General features: G+C 41.2%; 2 protein-coding genes across 2 annotated transcripts; one reads left to right on the forward strand and one right to left on the reverse strand.

Annotated features, from left to right (window-relative positions):
- The first annotated feature begins 3,239 nt into the window (after positions 1–3,239).
- LOC139187404 (dof zinc finger protein DOF5.4-like) lies at positions 3,240–3,563 on the forward strand. The gene has a single exon (XM_070804359.1). It carries the CDS (start codon positions 3,240–3,242, stop codon positions 3,561–3,563), a length of 324 nt encoding a protein of 107 aa, XP_070660460.1.
- A 6,368-nt stretch (positions 3,564–9,931) lies between these two features.
- Positions 9,932–17,214, reverse strand: LOC103443226 (probable LRR receptor-like serine/threonine-protein kinase At1g07650). The gene is made up of 24 exons (XM_008382032.4): positions 16,899–17,214; positions 16,352–16,532; positions 15,631–15,702; positions 15,487–15,555; positions 15,330–15,401; positions 15,018–15,089; positions 14,845–14,916; positions 14,577–14,648; positions 14,421–14,492; positions 14,267–14,338; positions 14,110–14,181; positions 13,932–14,003; positions 13,764–13,829; positions 13,614–13,679; positions 13,482–13,520; positions 13,289–13,344; positions 12,780–13,165; positions 12,498–12,693; positions 12,005–12,154; positions 11,738–11,856; positions 11,442–11,652; positions 11,099–11,339; positions 10,792–10,942; positions 9,932–10,607 (listed from the first exon to the last, which is right to left on the reverse strand). Exons 1-24 carry the CDS (start codon positions 17,020–17,022, stop codon positions 10,218–10,220), a joined length of 3,093 nt encoding a protein of 1,030 aa, XP_008380254.3. The 5' UTR covers positions 17,023–17,214; the 3' UTR covers positions 9,932–10,217.
- Between the last annotated feature and the right edge of the window lie 1,221 nt (positions 17,215–18,435).

Below are 18,435 nucleotides of genomic sequence, written 5' to 3' on the forward strand. Positions count from 1 at the left end.
TTCTTCCAAGATCAAGCCCCGACGGCCCTTGAAGAAAGTGTTATTCGTTCTTCGTTCATCATCCGTTCATCCAAGATCAAGCCCCAACGGCCCTTTGGATCAACAACGTCGACAAATCCACACATCCAACCGTTCTTCAAGATCAAGCCCAAAAGCCCTTGAAGATCCGTTCATCACTGTTCTTCAAGATCAAGCCCAAAAGCCCTTGGAGATCCGTTCGTCACTATTCTTCAAAGATCAAGCCCAAAAGCCCCTTTGAAGATCCGCTCAAATCCACCTTCAAGATCAAGTCCACGGCCCTTGAAGAACGTTCATCCTTAGATCAAGCCCAACGGCCCTTTGGATCAATCACACATCCACAAATACACACCTTACGGAGATCGAATCAGATGATCAAATTAGAGAGAGATTGTAACCCAAAATCATCAAATACAAATATTTGTTTGTGCACGTTGTTCTTGTCTCATTCGTTTCAGGAATTTTCCGTGTTCACAAATTGGCACGCCCAGTGGGACAATCTCTGCCTCTCATCTCTTTCTCCGTTCAAGAAAAGCACACTTCCAAAATTAATGGCATCAAGGAAGGCTCAAACTGTTCCCGCAACCGGCGCAAAGAACAAAAGCGTCCTCGTCGCAACTGGTGTCACTTTGGGCATCACGACTCGAAGCATGGCAAGAGCTACTTCTGCCGCCTCTTTCACCTCTGCATCAACTCTGCCAAGGGAACAAAAGCACCCAAGGCATGAGCCTTTGATCACCTTAGCCTCACTAAGGGCACCAAGGGGGGAAAGCCCAAGGAAATACTCCGAATCCATGCTCTCCGATGCCGATTCAAGCGACAGTTCAGCCATGCAAGTCATGACTATTGGAGCAACTTCAATCGATGAGCAGCTGGCTCAAATGAATGAAGCAATCGCAAGGCTAACCCGAACTGTGGAAGAAAAAGACTTGCAAATTGCAGCACTAGTCAACCGACTGGAGGCGCAGGACGGCGATAAACCCGACCCAGAGGATGATCCACTAAAGGGAGGAGCTGGCGGAGACGAAGAACCCCCGGTGAAGAAAATCGATGGGAAGCCGGAGCCAGACCAAGCAGCGGCACTCATGGGATCTCTTTCTATCCAGCAACTGCAGGAGATGATCACCAACACCATCAAGGCACAGTACGAAGGGAGCTCACATACCTCCTTGTTCTACTCGAAGCCCTATTCCAAGAAGATCGATGTCCTAAGGATGCCAAGGGGTTATCAACCACCAAAGTTCATGCAGTTTGATCGAAAAGGAAACCCAAAGCAGCACGTTGCACATTTCGTCGAAACTTGCAACAATGCGGGGACGGAGGGAGACTACCTCGCCAAGCAGTTTGTGCGCTCGCTGAAAGGAAACGCCTTTGAGTGGTACACGGACCTAGAGCCCGAGTCCATCAACAGCTGGGAACAGTTGGAAAGGGAATTCCTCAACCGCTTCTACAGCACCCGCCGCACTGTGAGCATGCTAGAACTGACGAGCACAAAGCAGTGGAAGGACGAGCCAGTCATTGACTACATCAACAGATGGCGCACTCTAAGCCTCGACTGTAAAGACAGGCTCTCGGAAACCTCTTCAATCGAGATGTGCATCCAAGGCATGCAATGGGGTTTGCAATACATCCTTCAAGGCATCAAACCACGGACCTTCGAAGAGCTAGCCACCCGCGCCCATGACATGGAGTTAAGCATCGCCCATCATGGGAAGAAGGAACCAATCGCCAACTACAAGAACGACAAAGTTCTTGAGACAAAGGTGGAGAAGGCTGCGTGGAAATCCACCAAGGAAGTAATGACAGTCAACACAGCTCTCGTCAAAATCCCTACACGAGGCAAGGCGATTCAAGCCGAAGGCTTTCGTGATCAAGAGATGCGTAGACGCACTTTGAAGGAGCTCGAGGAGAAAACTTATCCATTCCCCGACTCTGATGTGGTTGCTATGTTAGAAGACTTGCTGGAAAAGAAGGTGATCGGCTTGCCCGAGTGCAGACGGCCAAAAGAGATGAATCGCACCGACAGTCCAAGGTACTGTAAATTCCACCGCTTCATCAGTCATCCGACAGAAAAGTGCTTCGTGCTGAAAGATCTCATCATGAAGCTGGCTCAAAAAGGAATCATCGAGCTAGATCTTGACGATATGGTGAAGTCAAACTATACCACCATCACTTTTGGCTCTTCCAACTCAAAGTTTTCACCTCAACCGCTGGGGGCATCCTCAAAGACAAGCAAAGTTGAAGGATGGACTCAAGTCACTCCTAAGAAATTGCACAAGAAGCATACGTCTCCTCCACAAGTCCGCCAATCGGAAAGGGGGCAAAACAGCTCTTGTCAACCTTCAAAGCAACGTGAACATGTTGAAGATGATGAAATTGCGACACAAAGATCGTCCGTTGCCATCACGATGCGCGACTTCTTGCCCGAAGACTTTTTCAATCATGCGGTCAAAGCTCCTTGCTATGAAAATTGTGAGGAACGCCTCTCCAAAATTGCTTAACAAAATTCACAAATTCTCTTCGCCCGCACGAGTCTAAACTGCATGGCACAAAGCTCCTGGTCCGCACGAGCATAAAAGGCGACAACAAACACTCATTGTCTGCATGAGTTAAAACTGCAAATGGCACAAAAAGAAAATACCAAAAAAAATATATGTATGTATTTGAACTACGTTACGACTTGATCTCTTCTTTGGAGGGGTACGTAGGCAGCTTGAATATTCAAAATTTCGAGTTCAGTCACATCAAAATATAAATAAATGTTTTATTAAAGAAAGTCAATTTTATTATAAAAAAAAATGATGAATACATATGTTTATGTATTTACAAAAAAAAAAAAAAAAAAAAAAAAAAAGGGTTTGTACAATATATATAATCTGCAATTGCTTCGGCCCAGCACGGTTCACACCATCAACAAGGCCACCAAACGTTGGGCCCAACTCCTGTGGCCCAGTTTTTCATCTCCAGCTCGTTGATGCAGCCGGATTCCACTAGCCCAACTCCCCAGCCACGTCGCTCTCTCTCCTTCCTCACTTTCTCTCTCTAGAAGAACAACTCAAAACAGTATGTGTGATAAGGAAAAGATTGCACGCTCAAAGTACGCAAATGTGAGCGAAGTTTCCCGGAAAATTCAGCAATTCCATTAGCTTTTTCCCGGAAAACTCAAGAATCGATCAATTTTCTCGGAAAAATTCAGCAGTCTGTCAACTTGGGTAATTGAAATGCAAGACATTCATTCAGTGAGAGGTGGAGGGAGGTTCTTCGGGGGCTCGGGAGGAGGAGACCCGCGGCTAAGACCGCATCAGCACCCGAACCAGCATGCCTTGAAGTGCTCGCGGTGCGATTCTCTCAACACCAAGTTCTGCTACTACAACAACTACAACTTCTCCCAGCCCCGCCACTTCTGCAAGGCCTGCCGCCGCTACTGGACCAAAGGCGGCGTCCTCCGCAACGTCCCCGTCGGCGGCGGATGTCGCAAAACTAAACGCTCCAAGACGAAAAATTCATCTTCGTCATCACCGATATCATCTCCGTCGCCAGAATGAGGCTTCTCAACATCCACGTGCACCACTGCAAGCCCGCCCGCCACTGTTAACCACCGGTTCAGCTCGGCTCAATTCCGTTGAAGGTAAGACAGACCCTGTTTCTGATGCTACCATTTTCTCGCCTTCCAAACAGAACCCAGATGAGAAATTGGGGCCAAAATCTCAAATCTGATCCCTCAGAATTGTCAGTGGCGAAATCGAAATACAACCCAGGTGGGAAAAGGGGTTCAAAGGCGAAATTGAAAAGTGGTTCAGTCTCATCCCCTTCAAATTCCTCCAATTCCTCTCCGGAAAGTGCAATTTTCTCGCCATCCAAACAGAACCCAGATAAGAAGCAGCGTTCTAAGCCCAAACCGAAATCTCGGTCGTTTCATTCTCCGCCGGATTCTTCTAATTGGTTGACAGACTCCCCTTCGCCCCCGAGGAAATCGGGTTGCTTGTGGTGTTCCCCGAAGACAAAGAGGGCTTCTCACACAAAGAGTATAGAAAATTAGGCAATTGACTTCGGGGCTGGTCTGAATTTCAGCGACGATGATGGGCTTTTATCGGATTTGGGCAGTTTTTTTGAAGAAAGAGCAAACGAGGAGACTGAGATGCGCAGGGGTGGAGGAGAAGGACATGGCGGGAAATTAAAGTTCTGGGATTGTCCTTTTGCGGAAACTCACATGAGTTGTTGCTTGTGCTATTGCTGGTCCCGAGGTTCTTCGTCGTGTACATGGTGGTCGGGTCGGGTTGTACGACGGGTTTCATCCCAGAAGTTCGCAGAAGGAGTGGGTCTTCTTCACCCGGCCCAAATACAAAGACACCAGCAACAACAACCACCTCCCGCCACCATCGAATCAGCTCTGTTGGGCCCGTCGCCGCCGAGCCCGTCTCAGAGAGTGGAGCTCATGCTGCAACACGTTGTGGGGAAGGTGCCTGACAACATGAGAAGTAAAGAGAGTATCAAAGCTGCAGCTCAGCAGCCACACCTTCGAGCGCACAAGGCCTCCACGCCAGCCCGTACCCTTCTTTCCTCCACACCTACCTCCTCCGTGCTCCTCCTTCTTCCTTCTCCAAACTCCTATCCCGCACCATATATATATATATATATATAGGATGAAGTGCCAATTTAGTCCTTGAACTATCACCTCAGTGAAAATTAGGTCCTTGAATTATTTTTTCAGTAAAATAAGTCCCTAAATTCATTAGAAATTGCTAATTTCATCCCTATTATTATATTCAAAGCTATTTTATCTAATTTTTCGTTAAATTAAGTCACTTGACACACTTTAGAATGTAATACCATCATTTTCTTGTTTATAAGTGCTTAACATTTCATATATGTTGCGAATTTAATGTCTAATTTACCCTTAAAAGTTAACTTACACTATTTCTTTATGAAAAACTACCAATTTCTCCTCCAAAGTTAACTCCATACACTATTTCTTTATGAAAAACTACCAATCTAGCCTTCAATGTGTATCACATGCAAGTAACGTGACTTAAATTGATGGAAAATTGAATATAGTAGCTTCGAATATAACATTAGGGATGTAATTGGCAGATTTTTATAATTCAGGGACTAATTTTTCTGAAAAAATAGTTTAGGGACCTAATTTTCACTAAGGTGATAATTCAGGGACTAAATTGGCAGTTTACCCATATATATATGTATGTATGTATATATATATATGTATGTATATGTATGTACGTATGTATATGTATGTACGTATGTATATGTATGTACGTATGTATGTATATGTGCATGATAAAAATAAATAAATAAATAAATAAATAAAAATGGGGGTTAAAGCTTATGGAATGGTGCATGGGCACCAACTAAAGAAACAAAAAATAATAATAAAAAAAAAAAAAAAAAAAGGGGTATGGTGCATCAGGCACCATCCTGAAAAAGAAAAAAATATATATATACAAAAAACATAAATGAAAATTTGGGGATAGTGGACGGCAAAGAGGTGTGGTGACATGTGTGTATATATTTGTTATATATAAAATATGATTTGTGGAGTTGTGTCAGACAAGCAATAGTGGCCATCATTTAAGTTATGATGGTGTATGTGAACACCACCGAAAAGCAAAAGGAAAAAGGTGGGTGTGTGTGTGTATGTACATTGTGTGGGTATATATTATATATATGTACATGGGTATATATTATATATATATTATATTTTATATATATATATGTATATATATATATGTACATCTGAAGGAAATAAAGCTCGTTTATTGATTTCTCAAAAAAAAAAAAAAAAAAATTTTTACAAATGTGCAAACAAACGGGAGGGAGTTTTCATTGCTCAGGTGGTGTCTCAGTACTCGGCAGAGCTCTAGGAAAAAGAGACGTTGGAGGTTGACTGTTTGAAGTCACACCATTCGGCGGAACTCCAGGAAGAAGAGGAGCCGGGAGTTGATCATGAGGAGCTTCATTACGCGGTACAGCCCCAGAAGACGAAGGCAAATGCTGCTGGAACAAACCCACAAACCTCTGAAGATCAAGTAAAATCTGACCATCAGATTCCTGCATCTGGTCAATCTTCCTCTTCATGTTTGTCGCATAGCTATGTGCAAGCTTATGCAATTGTTTATTCTCCTGCTTGAGTCCTCTAATCTCCTGTTTGAGACTCGTCACTTCAGCTGCCAATGATTCAACTTGACGGGTTCGAGCAAATAGGCGTTGAGCCATATTAGACACAGAACCTGCACACTGCACACTGAGAGCCAGAGAATCCTTAACAGCCAACTCATCAAACCGTTTGGAAAGTAGTCTGTTATCTCTGGGAGTGACAAGGTTTCGGGCCACCACCGCAGCGGTCATATCATTCTTCACCACCGAATCCCCAACGGTAAGATGACCAGTAGGGGATATGAAGGATGGGCGCCATATGTTGTCTGGAGAAGGCGGGACTGCCTCTTCACCAAGATTCAAGTCAAAACGACGATCGGAGGGTCCAGACATTTTCAAAGTGTTGAAGAAAGAAGAGATTGGACAAATCAAGATCTTAGAAGTGCAAGAGGGGAGTTTTCACAAGCGAAAATTCAAGTATGCTTTGAAACGAACTGCATGCCTCTATAAAAAATCAGCACTCGACGGGATTTCAGAGATCAAAGAGGCGAGCTCAGAATTCGAAGAGGCCATTCAAAAATCGAAGAGGCAAGCTCAGAAATCGGAGAAGCATCTTGCTTTTCCAGACGCGTCGGCACCCGTCACACGCAAACTCAGCTTTGCGGAAATCACGGGCAATTTTTTGAAGCGCCGATCCCAGATATCGAAGAGGCGCCAGTCTTTTTCAGCCTCGTCAACACCTGTCATATGCACACTCAACTTTGCGTAAATCACGGGCAATTTGTCGAAGATTTTCGGTGAAGGAGAAAGCACGTGAAGTTTACTGTTCAATCACGCATTGGTTGCCGACACGAGTGAAAGAATAGTACCTCTACAGGTATCAAAGAACTTCCTATAACTGTCCACCTTCGCCCTCCATAGCAAGGCAGACATACAGAGCCTTTCTTCATCTCCAAAAATGATTTCCCAACGAAGCCTCTCTAGTCATTCAATGTTCCTTATTCCTTGGGGTACCTCTGCAAGCCAATGACTCCAAAGCAAAAGTATCTCATATCACCAGGGTAGAAAGCAAGAGTATCTCATATCATGCACTCTCCCTGTCCTTTCCTTTGTCCTTGTTCTTACCTGCAAAGACAAGGATAAAGAAAGCAATATGCCGGAACCTCCACTCAAACTCGGGTAAGGAACCGACTGCTTGGAACCTTTCCCTAATTGCCTACTTAGCACTGCTCTCGAGTACTCGTCTCCCACTGCTGCTGTACTTCCAAAGAAGCTACCACATCTGCCTGAAGAATAGATAAGGCAAGTGAAAATGATACCTTGCAGCATGTGGAGACAACGTGCAGAAGGAACAAGCAGAGAAGAATGCGGTCTGCACAGTCAACTCAGCAGAAGGAGTCCGAGCTGAAGAACTCGAGAAGCTGCCACATCTGCCTGAAGAAACAAGCAGAGAAGAATGCAGCCTGCACAGTCAACTCAGCAGAAGGAGTCCAAACTGAGGAACTCGAGCATATGCCACATTCTGCCAGAAGAATAGATAAGGCAAGGGAAATGATACATTGAAACATGTGGAGACAAGCACAAAGCACGTGCCGATTCATCCGCTACTTCTTCAAAATCAAAAGTATCTCATATCATCAAAGTTGCAATCACTCTGGACGGTGAACTCGTTTTGACCCTCAAATTCTTGGGTCGACTTACTAGGCATTGCGGGCTGCACGTGTCGATTCACCACCCTTGAATCAAATCCTTAAATATCAAGTCACCAACTGGAAGAAGAGCCCATCAATCTTGAAGATCATACCGCTGACCAAACTGCTCAGGTGTGAATTGGAAAGATTGAACAAAGCAACAAGTCGTCACCTTCACCTCGTGCCTGCTTGCCATGTGTTCGAGTCAACCTTCAAGAATCAAGCCTCAAACGGCCCTTGAAGAAGCTTCCAGCCAAAGTTCAAGATCAAGCCTCTACGGCCCTTGAAGAAATCACAAGTACAATTCAAGATCAAGTGTCCATCACCCTTGAATCAAATCAAACTCCACATAAAGAGTAAGTTCAAACAATCGGAGGAAGCCAGAAATTCCTCCAACCCAGTTCAAGATCAAAGCTGTGGAAAGTCAACAAGCGCAACAAAATACGTGCCGATTCACCCACTACCAAAGCCAAAGATCATCTACCACATGAAGCTCCTTGTGGTCCAATTTCAACCTTCAAGATCAAGCCTCGACGGCCCTTGAAGAAATTTCAAACAAAAGTTCAAGAACAAGCCTCAACGGCCCTTGAAGAAATCTCAAGCCCAATTCAAGATCAAGCCTCAACGGCCCTTGAAGAAATCTCCAGCCCAATTCAAGATCAAGTCTCGACGGCCCTTGGATCGACATCTACAATAAGGGACTTCAAAACGCATCTCCTACACGTGACAAGCACATGTATACGACGTGCCTTGAAGTGGGGGCATTTGTAGACATCGAAATTTCGGTAAATAAATGTTGACCGATAAATCAAAGTGTCAACGCTCATGTATTACATAAATTTTACACGTAGCGTGTGACTCAATGAAAATTGAAATGAGTTGGAAAAGTCATCAAATAGGACACGTGTCAACACCTGGCATAAACGACTTATTTCATCTGGAATATTATATTCAAAATTAGGCCTTGGAAATTTCTATAAATAGAAGGCTAATTCATTCATTTAAAAAAAAGAACCAATTCATATTACACCTTGAAGCTCTGAAGCTCTGAAACTCCGAAGCTCTCAAGCATTCAGGTTCCCGAAGAATCAAGAAAGTGTTATTCGTTCTTCGTTCATCGTTCTTCCAAGATCAAGCCCCGACGGCCCTTGGATCAACAATCATCCACTTTCAAGATCAAGCCCCGACGGCCCTTGAAGAAAGCGTTCTTCGTTCTTCGTTCATCGTTCTTCCAAGATCAAGCCCCAACGGCCCTTTGGATCAACAATCATCCACCAATTCAAGATCAAGCCCCGACGGCCCTTGAAGAAAGTGTTCTTCGTTCTTCGTTCATCGTTCTTCCAAGATCAAGCCCCGACGGCCCTTGGATCAACCATCCACCAATTCAAGATCAAGCCCCGACGGCCCTTGAAGAAAGTGTTCTTCGTTCTTCGTTCATCATCCGTTCATCCAAGATCAAGCCCCAACGGCCCTTTGGATCAACAACGTCGACAAATCCACACATCCAACCGTTCTTCAAGATCAAGCCCAAAAGCCCTTGAAGATCCGTTCATCACTGTTCTTCAAGATCAAGCCCAAAAGCCCTTGGAGATCCGTTCGTCACTATTCTTCAAAGATCAAGCCCAAAAGCCCCTTTGAAGATCCACTCAAATCCACCTTCAAGATCAAGTCCACGGCCGTTGAAGAACGTTCATCCTTAGATCAAGCCCAACGGCCCTTTGGATCAATCACACATCCACAAATACACACCTTACGGAGATCGAATCAGATGATCAAATTAGAGAGAGATTGTAACCCAAAATCATCAAATACAAATATTTGTTTGTGCACGTTGTTCTTGTCTCATTCGTTTCAGGAATTTTCCGTGTTCACAGTGACATTGAATTATTTACTAAAGGAACTACCATAGTTACTCTCCAAGTCCAAGTGTAAATAAGTTTCTCCTTATTGTCACCAGAAAATGAACAAAATAATTCCTTATGAGTTATGACCATGATTGCTTTGCTTATAATGAAAGATGTTAACCAAGTGATGATGGAAATGATAAATCATGATATTTTCTTGGTGTAACACATTATCATGTCTAGACAGCTAACAATTTAAATAGGTACTTCCACAGAAATTGACAAATGTTTATTTGTATCTGCAATTTACGTTAACAAGTTGACAACATAACATATCACACGTCATATTAAAAAAAACACCGGTTTCCGGCACGCTTGTAGTGAATGCTTCCATGTGTAACGGAGCAGTAAGAACTTCAAAGTTGGAAGTAAAATCACCAGAAAATATGGAATATGCAGCCTTATATTTGGACTGTAAATACATATTTTGCATCTTATATTTAATTATAATTAGCCACTTTTAACTACTAATCCTTTACATTCTGATACAGTTTTACTCATCAGATTTAACCGAAGTCAATGATCCAACTCTCAGGAGATCAGCATTCTCTTCTGTTTCAATGTACGAACCGGAAGTATCAGTTTTCGGACCGTTGGTTGACATGCTCTGAGTACAACTTGGATGTTGCCAGAAGTGATTTCTGATGGCCCTGACCTTGGAATTGATGGCTGAAAACCCGGGATCCGAAAGCAGGTCTTGAACCGCCGTTCGTCCTTCAAGCATGCTCACTACTTGGGTCATTGTAGGCCTAAGGGTGGGAGATGCATTGGTGCACAAGAGAGCAACATTTAGCACCACCATGGTCTCTTCTGATGAGTACTCTGAACCCAAGGCTGGATCAACCAACTCCAATAGACTCCCTCTCTCTTGCAGCACATAGGCCTGAAGAAAAAGCAAAAATTTAAGATGGAGGAAGCGTAATCGCATGGTGAAACCAGCGAAAATTGAAGAGCTAAACACAGATTACAATCCCTAAGTTTGAAAGGTATGGGATTGTGCGTGATGCTTGCAGATATCGAAGAGAAGTAAAGGAAACGAGTGTTTTTGAAGTTTTTAATTTAGTTACCCAGTCAAGAAGGTAGACGAATTCCTCCTTTGGCCTGTAGTTTGTGTTGCTCTTTCCACTAACGATTTCAAGTGCAACAACTCCAAAGCTATAAACATCTGCCTTGTCAGTCAAGTAACCACGCATTGCATACTCAGGAGCCATATAGCCACTGCAAAGTGGAAGGCCAAAACAAATTACCAAAAAAAGTATAGTTTCAATCTTGCAACGAGAAATTGCACAATAACATATAAGTTCATATTCCAACTTAATTTATTAAGAGAAAAAAAGGTGGCTGTGTAGGATGTTTATGCTGCAGGAAACTTACATGGTTCCAGCAACCCGCGTGCTGATGTGGGTTTTGTCGTCTTCATTAAGCTTTGCCAAGCCAAAATCTGAAATTTTAGCATTGAAGTCCTTATCAAGCAACACATTGCTTGTCTTGATATCACGATGCACGATTCTTAGTCTTGATTCTTCGTGGAGATAGGCCAAGCCTCTAGCAATACCTATGCAAATCTTCTTCCTTGTAGGCCAGTCGAGTTTCAGTCTGCAAGTCGGGTCGCTTCCTGTATTGATCAGAATTATAGTCAATCTCTTTCATACTTTCAGTCCAAACTGCCTTCTGTTTAAATACGTGAATCCTGAATATTTTAAGTTCCTATTCTCACCGAAAAGAGCACGTGACACACAGTTATTTTCCATGTACTCGTAAATTAACAGCATCTGGTTCCCTTCAACACAGCACCCATAAAGCTTCACAAGGTTTGGATGTTGCAGGGCAGAAATCATGCCGATTTCATTCACAAATTCACGGTTTCCTTGCTTTGATTTTGAGGACAGCTGCTTCACCGCAATTACTGTGCCGTCTGATAATTCACCCTATTCAGAAAGCAGATTCCCAGTCCTAGAACAGTTAGAATAAACCAGGAAAAAGAGAGACGAATACAAAGAAACCAAAAGTTACCTTGTAGACCACACCAAAGCCGCCCTCCCCAAGTTTGTTAGCTGCGTCAAAGTTTTTTGTTGCAGCCTTTATCTGTCTTAAAGTATATAGTCCTGTTTGAAGATCTAAATCTTTGAATTCTGCTTGGTCAAGAGAAGATATTGTTACTTCTAATTTTCTAAAATAGATACAACGGTAAAACTGTACACCGGCATTCTTTCATAAGTTGAAAAAAGAAAACTATGTAGTTCTGGAGAATATAGAGAGACAATAAATTAGAAACCACACCTTTATCTGCAGCGATCTTTCCTCCCAAACAGCCCTTTTTCCTCATGATGCCTAAGACCAGAAGCAGAAGAAGTACTAGTGCTCCAGCCACTCCCCCAACTACTTTAACGAGACGATTCTTGTGGCCATCAACCGAAGGAGGTTTAAAATCTGCAACAAATTTACATTGATTTATGTCACATATCCCGTTAGAAATTTAATCAGGATTTTGTTATAGAAAAACTTAAACCACAACAGATACAACTTCACATTTTAACAATGTGATCGAAATGCAATCAATAAAAGCTTTATCAGTTAGTTAATTAAAAACTGCTTGAGTTCCCTTGAGCATACTTAAATATAGTTAGTCTCCAGTTTAACAGATCGTGTGGATTTCTCAATAGTAGTTGGTCAGAACCAGACGTAACCCCGCAGTCGAAGTGAGTAAGTTTCTAATGCTTAGGCCATTTAATTAGGACAAATGCAAGGTTAGTGTGCACTTTAAACAACTTACTAGGATCTACTGATATAGCCGATATGAGAGGACCATAAAATCCTCTGTCTGGGATGCCCGTCGTCCCTTTTCCAGCCCAGTAAAAATGGATCTTTAATGTATGACTCGAAACAACCGAAGTGAACTCTTTAACAATCGGCTTGCCAGCATCCCCAGCTTCACTTGCTATATCGAAATCTTTCAGGACCAGCTTATCCTGCATGCAAAATATACTGCAGAATAAGTACTTATTAGTAATAGTTAACATTGCTTTTCATTGTTTATATGGTGCGGATTATTTACCTGGATGTAGACATCAAATACACGCTTGCCAAGGCTGTAAAATGTTCTGTCATTGGTAAAAACAATCTCAGCAAAGTGGAGTTGCACGGTGTAGTTTCCATTTATGAGACAGAGACCATAGTATGTGAGCAAGATGGGAGATGCGCGCGCTGTCATGTACAGTTCTGAATCAAGCGCAGAGACATTTTTTGAAAGTGCAGATGTATTGGTGTCAATGTAGGTATCTGAATCAGCATCGTTGTCCATGAAGTTTCCTGTGCTGCTGAAAGCCCAGTTCTCACCCATGTAATACATCGATGCACCCCTTGGTTCTCTATCAGCTTCATACTTCTTGTCACCGATCATTACTTCCTTTCCGCCACAGTTAATATACAGTGAATGTTTACCTGTTTTCCATCAGGAAAAGGCAAAAAAAATTAAGACATGAATTCAAATTGACTTACAATTAGATTAACTAATCAATAAATCATCAAGCCCCAGTTCAAGTTTGAGGCTAATTGAGATCTTACGCTGATCTTTCGAAGCATGACAAGGAAAATTTCTTTTCATGCACGGTTGTATTTTTCTGCGACAGAGAAGAAATGTGAGCTTATATCATGAAGCTAAACGTGATAAAAAGGCTGCAGCCTTAATCATAACCCCGAGGAAGTGACAAATTTCTCTTGTAGTTCAAATTCATATCAAACAGACGAGGAATCTTACAATTTATCAGCTGACGAGGAGTAGCTCTCCACTAAGTTGCTGGAATAAAGAACGAAAACATTGTTTCATCAGTCTACAAAAGTAATCGGTTAAGAAATTAAATAGAAGTTGTATGGCGTGTATCAGACTCACACACTTCCTCTAGAGCATTCATTAGGACTTGAACCTTCCCAAGTGAAGTTGTTGTAAGAAATATCCCTGTATACCGAAATTTCAACTGATCAAAACCAAAAATTAATCATCAGAGCCATACTCTTACTGCTGCAGTTTTGTATTACATACACATTATTGTTACTTGACGGGACCCATCCCGGTATGGTTCCAGTGAGCTGGTTTCCTGTCAAATACCTAAAGCAGAACAAATTAAACAATAGTCTCTTATTAACATTAATGAGAATTAGACTCTGTGAATTATCTGAAGATGAAAATGTTATCTAGAAATCCGCTTACATAATGTCAATTTTTTCCAGTCGGACAAAAGATGCAGGTATTTCACCCGTCAACTCATTGAAGCTGAGGTCTCTGCATTGAGGAAATTTTCAGAAAAATGCAGATTAGTTTCTCACCGAAACTTATACAAGTCATGGAAAGTGAGAAACTGAACAAAGCCATTTGTTGAAATACTTACAAGTTTTTCAAGTTTTCCATATCCCCAATGTAATCTGGGATTTCATCGTGTATCAAGCAATTCCTCAGTATCCTACATTCAAAACATTTGACTACCTATGAGCTTAATTAGCAAGTAATAAAAGGAGATTAAAAAACTGGTTAGGATTCCAACTCACAATGTTTTCAAGGATTCTAAATTACTCAATGGCGGGAAAGGAGACCTGTTTCCTTTTAAGTCGGTTATCCTCCTAAAAAATAATCAAGGTACAACTATAGCTTCACATTCTCGTTTGACAGGAGAAAAAGATAGGATGATGTAGAATTACATACAGATCAGTTAAACTTGTTAAGGCAGATATGGTAGAAGGTATAGGCCCCTCAAGAGAGCTACCCTCGATAAGCCTGTAACATAAGAGTAGAAAATTTTAAAATCAGCAAAAGATTATACTGTGATTGCAGCAATAAAACTACAAGCGCAAAGCTTACAGTTTTGAAACCCGCGTCCAATTTCCAATGAAGTCAGGTATCTTTCCAGAGAAATTATTGTCATTTATCCTCCTACAAGTACCAAGGACACCAAATTTCAAAAGATATTACAACACAGAGTATCGATACATACAATATAAAAGTAAAATTTGTTACACTAGGTCGTCAGTTGGTTCACTATATTATGCAATTACGAAGTTGGTGGTTATTTAGTTAGGTTGGAAAACCTACAGATTAGGAAGAACCGAAGAAAGGTAAGCTTGCTTACATATCAGACAAGTTCGTCAGCTTTCCTAGTGTCGATGGCAATTTTCCGGTGAAGGCGTTTGAAGACAGAATGCTGAAGGAAAATAGTGAGAATGTCAGTGCTAGTTGAGAATTAAAATGCAAAATCTTGGACAAAATAATTGGCTTCTCATGAAGAAGGTGATGAGAAATTACAGCTTTTCTAGTTTGATCAACTTTCCAATTTCCCACGGAATGGGTCCTGAGAAATGGTTTCCTTCAATGCTCCTGCAAATGGTATAAATTCATGCAGAACCATTGGTATTTAAGACATTGTATAGAGCATCAAAGTCTAACTGAGTTCGACTACTATCAGGAACGGATTTTCTCTAGATTCACCAGCCACGTATTTTCAACTTTCTGTTGATATAAACACAACGAATTTTCCATTTTACATTCGTATAAATACGTTCGAGAACAAAAATCCATACTCATCAATATGTGAATTAAGGAAATAATTCAACATACAAGTTTCTGAGGGTGGTGATATTGGTAAGAACTTTTGGAAATGGTCCTGACAATCTGTTTCCCATAAAAGACCTGCATATCCAATAGAAAACTTAGGCACTTGACCGATTGCAATTTGATTAGATAACTAGTAACTGATGAGAGATCTGGTGCTTACAGCGTGTGCAAGCGCATGGTAGCCCATTGGGAAGGTATAGTACCATTGAGGACATTTCGACTCAAGTCTCTGTAAAAGAAACAGGATGAAGACAGACCAACAATGTTTAGTGCAGAACAGATGCAAAGCCAATACTATGCTTACAATTCTTCTAGGTAAGGAAGCTTCGAAAACTCTGGTGGCACGGTCCCTGAAAGATTCTGGGACTTTAGAAATCTGCAATATATCACTGGAGGAATCAGAAGAGCTCTCTACTAAAATCATGCCTTAAGAAATATACATAAAATAAAATGCAGAATTGCACAATCTATACGCTGAGTTCCTCATGCAATACTTTTTTTGTGTCATTCACATGATCATTGACTTCTGAAAAAAAAAAAAATCTCACAACATAAATGATAAAACATATATGAAAACCGGAACCCTAAACCCTAATAAGCAAGAAGTTAGCCAATTCACACGAAAACCCGAAACCCTATTTAGCAAGAATGTAGCCAAGTGACACTGATAAGTAAAAACATGGTAGCAGCATGTCGGAAGATTAGCTGCAACTTACCTCATTGGAATTAACACAAGTGTAATTTTCTTTTTTCTTACGAGATTAAAGAACTAACAAACTAGTGACTCCCACCAACAACATTATTCTAGTTGCAGTTCATGACCATGCATTAAGGCTTCACATATAATTAGTTACTGATCGGCTTATGACATGTTTACTAATCCGTAATTTCGATAATTTGAGGAACTGAATTTAGGATGCTTGTGTAGTAATGCTTCGGCTCCGGTCAAGGTAAACAGAACAGCAATCGGAGTACAGTGTGCAGTCAACGTTTACAGGTCAAGGGGGAGAGAGAGAGAGATGTACATTCTGATGACGTGGCAAGAGGAATTGTGGTTGAAGGTGCAATCACATATGACAGCACTGTCAAAGGCCTTCTTCCCCGTACTAATCGGGACCGTCCAATTCCCTTCTTCCGTACATGGATCTTTTCCAAAATCCCAGTCTTTCTTACCCATCTTTTTCCCTATCTCTTTCAATACATTCACTGCAGCAAAAGCAAATTAACAGATATCTAGCACATCATTTTACATTAATGTTACAATCTTTCGTAATTAAAAATCATTTGAGAAAAAATATAATTAGTTAATCTTCCAAATCTCTCTCTATAACGAATTTAATTCTTCCCCAAAAGACCAACCAATTAAATTAATGAATGCAATGAAGCAAACTTGAATACTATAAGAACTCAATTTAGCTAAGCTGAGTTGATAGCCAATTTCCTTATTTGGCAGAACAACTCAGATTAGTTGAAATGAACTCAATCCAAATGGTCGTCCGTTATTATTCCTGAGTTTGAATACAGCCTTTATCAAATAAAACAGGATTGCAAAATTGAAGTTTTTAAGGTTACCTTCTTGAGTGTGAAGCTTGGCGGTGGTGGCTGACTGACCAAAAGTTGCAAAGAACAAAAATGTAGAGGAACAGATGAGACATGCAAGAAGCAACTTTGGGAATGAAAGCTGATGGCTTTCCATGTTTGGCTCAAACTCTGAGTTGCAGCTCCTGAAGAAGCTCAGAGAAAGGAAGAACTGAGGGAAGGAGGGAGGGAGAGACAGGAACGTGGAGAGTGGAAGAGGAGATTGGACAGAGGTAAGAGAGAGAGTGTGTGGGTCTATGGATTAAAGTGCATTATGTTAATCAACAATAATATTAAAGTGGTTTGATATGTGACCATTTGTCCTTTTCATACAAGTATATCTTTCCGTGTGGAAATTGTGGACTTTTGTATTACCAGAAAGATATTTTTCTTTTTTTTTCATCTTTTTATTGTTTAAGCATGTGAAAATAAAAAAGTATGAGTGAGATGGGAAACCATGTTTGGAATTTGGATAGAAGGAAACACATAATTAACCTAATAATTAAGTTATTCAGTGCTCTTCTGTTTCTTTTTCAATTGGTAAATGGTGACTTTACAAGCCATGCTTTGCCGTTTATCTCATGTTTGGTGCATGCCTAGAATTATATCAGATTGGAAAACTCATTAAATGTTAATTACATTCTTAAGGAAAGAAATGAAGGTTGAATTTCAAATTTTCCCCGTTGAACGAATTAGATGGGTTAGTCATGAATGAAGTTTATTTCGTCAAATTCTCATGTAATGGTTGCAATAGTGAGGATAGTTTTCCTTTCAGACTAATTCATTTTTTATCTTCGACTTGACAAAATTTTAAAATTAGCATCTATATTTTATTTCAGTATATCTTAAACTTAATGAGTTATATAATCTAATTTTATCTTTGCCACTAAACGTGGCCTAAAACCATTTTGGCAAACAAAATGGAATTATTCCATTCAGACCTAGAGTGTTAGACTTGGTTTGTTTGCTTTTGAGAAGAAAACATGGTTGCCCTTTTCGAAAGATATTCATTCATATAATTTGGGAATGCGAATTTTATACACGGCTGATTCCTGATTTGACGAAATTTAACCTACAAAATGACAAAAATTGCCAGCCTAATTGATGAACATCTTGAAAAAGGGAGAGGGTGTCCGCCAAAGGGCCTCCGATGTCTAAGTTAGAAAAGTAGTAGAGTGAAAAGAGAACTTGAGAGAGTTTTGAATAGTAAGTGGCGATTACCGATTTCTCTGATTGACTTGGTTATTTGTAGGGAAGAAACCCTAGCAGGCAGTTGGGAGGAGAGGCTGCAAAGCATATTGGGTAATCCTTGATGATGCATGTCAGTCATAGCAATTCTGCCAACTAGTATTCCTTACAGTCCCTGTTGGTTGGAGCCTAGGTGCACCGGACACCCAAAGGAATACTCTGGAGAGTCAGCGTCTTGCCATCATTGGATTGGATATGGCCTGATTGCAGGACAAATTATGGGTAGCTAAGTCCATAATGTATCATGTGTGACCGAGAGATCCCATGACTCATACAATGGGGG

The sequence above is a fragment of the Malus domestica genome, chromosome 09 (genome assembly GCF_042453785.1).
Source record: "Malus domestica chromosome 09, GDT2T_hap1".
Lineage (NCBI taxonomy): Eukaryota > Viridiplantae > Streptophyta > Magnoliopsida > Rosales > Rosaceae > Malus > Malus domestica.

Coding starts and splice junctions, on each gene's coding strand:
- LOC139187404 (XM_070804359.1), top strand. CDS start 3,240: ATGCAAGACATTCATTCAGTGAGAGGTGGAGGGAGGTTCTTCGGGGGC.
- LOC103443226 (XM_008382032.4), bottom strand. CDS start 17,022: ATGGAAAGCCATCAGCTTTCATTCCCAAAGTTGCTTCTTGCATGTCTC. Junction 15,703..16,351: donor TCTTGCCACGTCATCAGAAT/GTACATCTCTCT, acceptor GATATATTGCAG/ATTTCTAAAGTCCCAGAATC. Junction 12,694..12,779: donor TATTTGATGTCTACATCCAG/GTAAATAATCCG, acceptor TTTTGCATGCAG/GATAAGCTGGTCCTGAAAGA.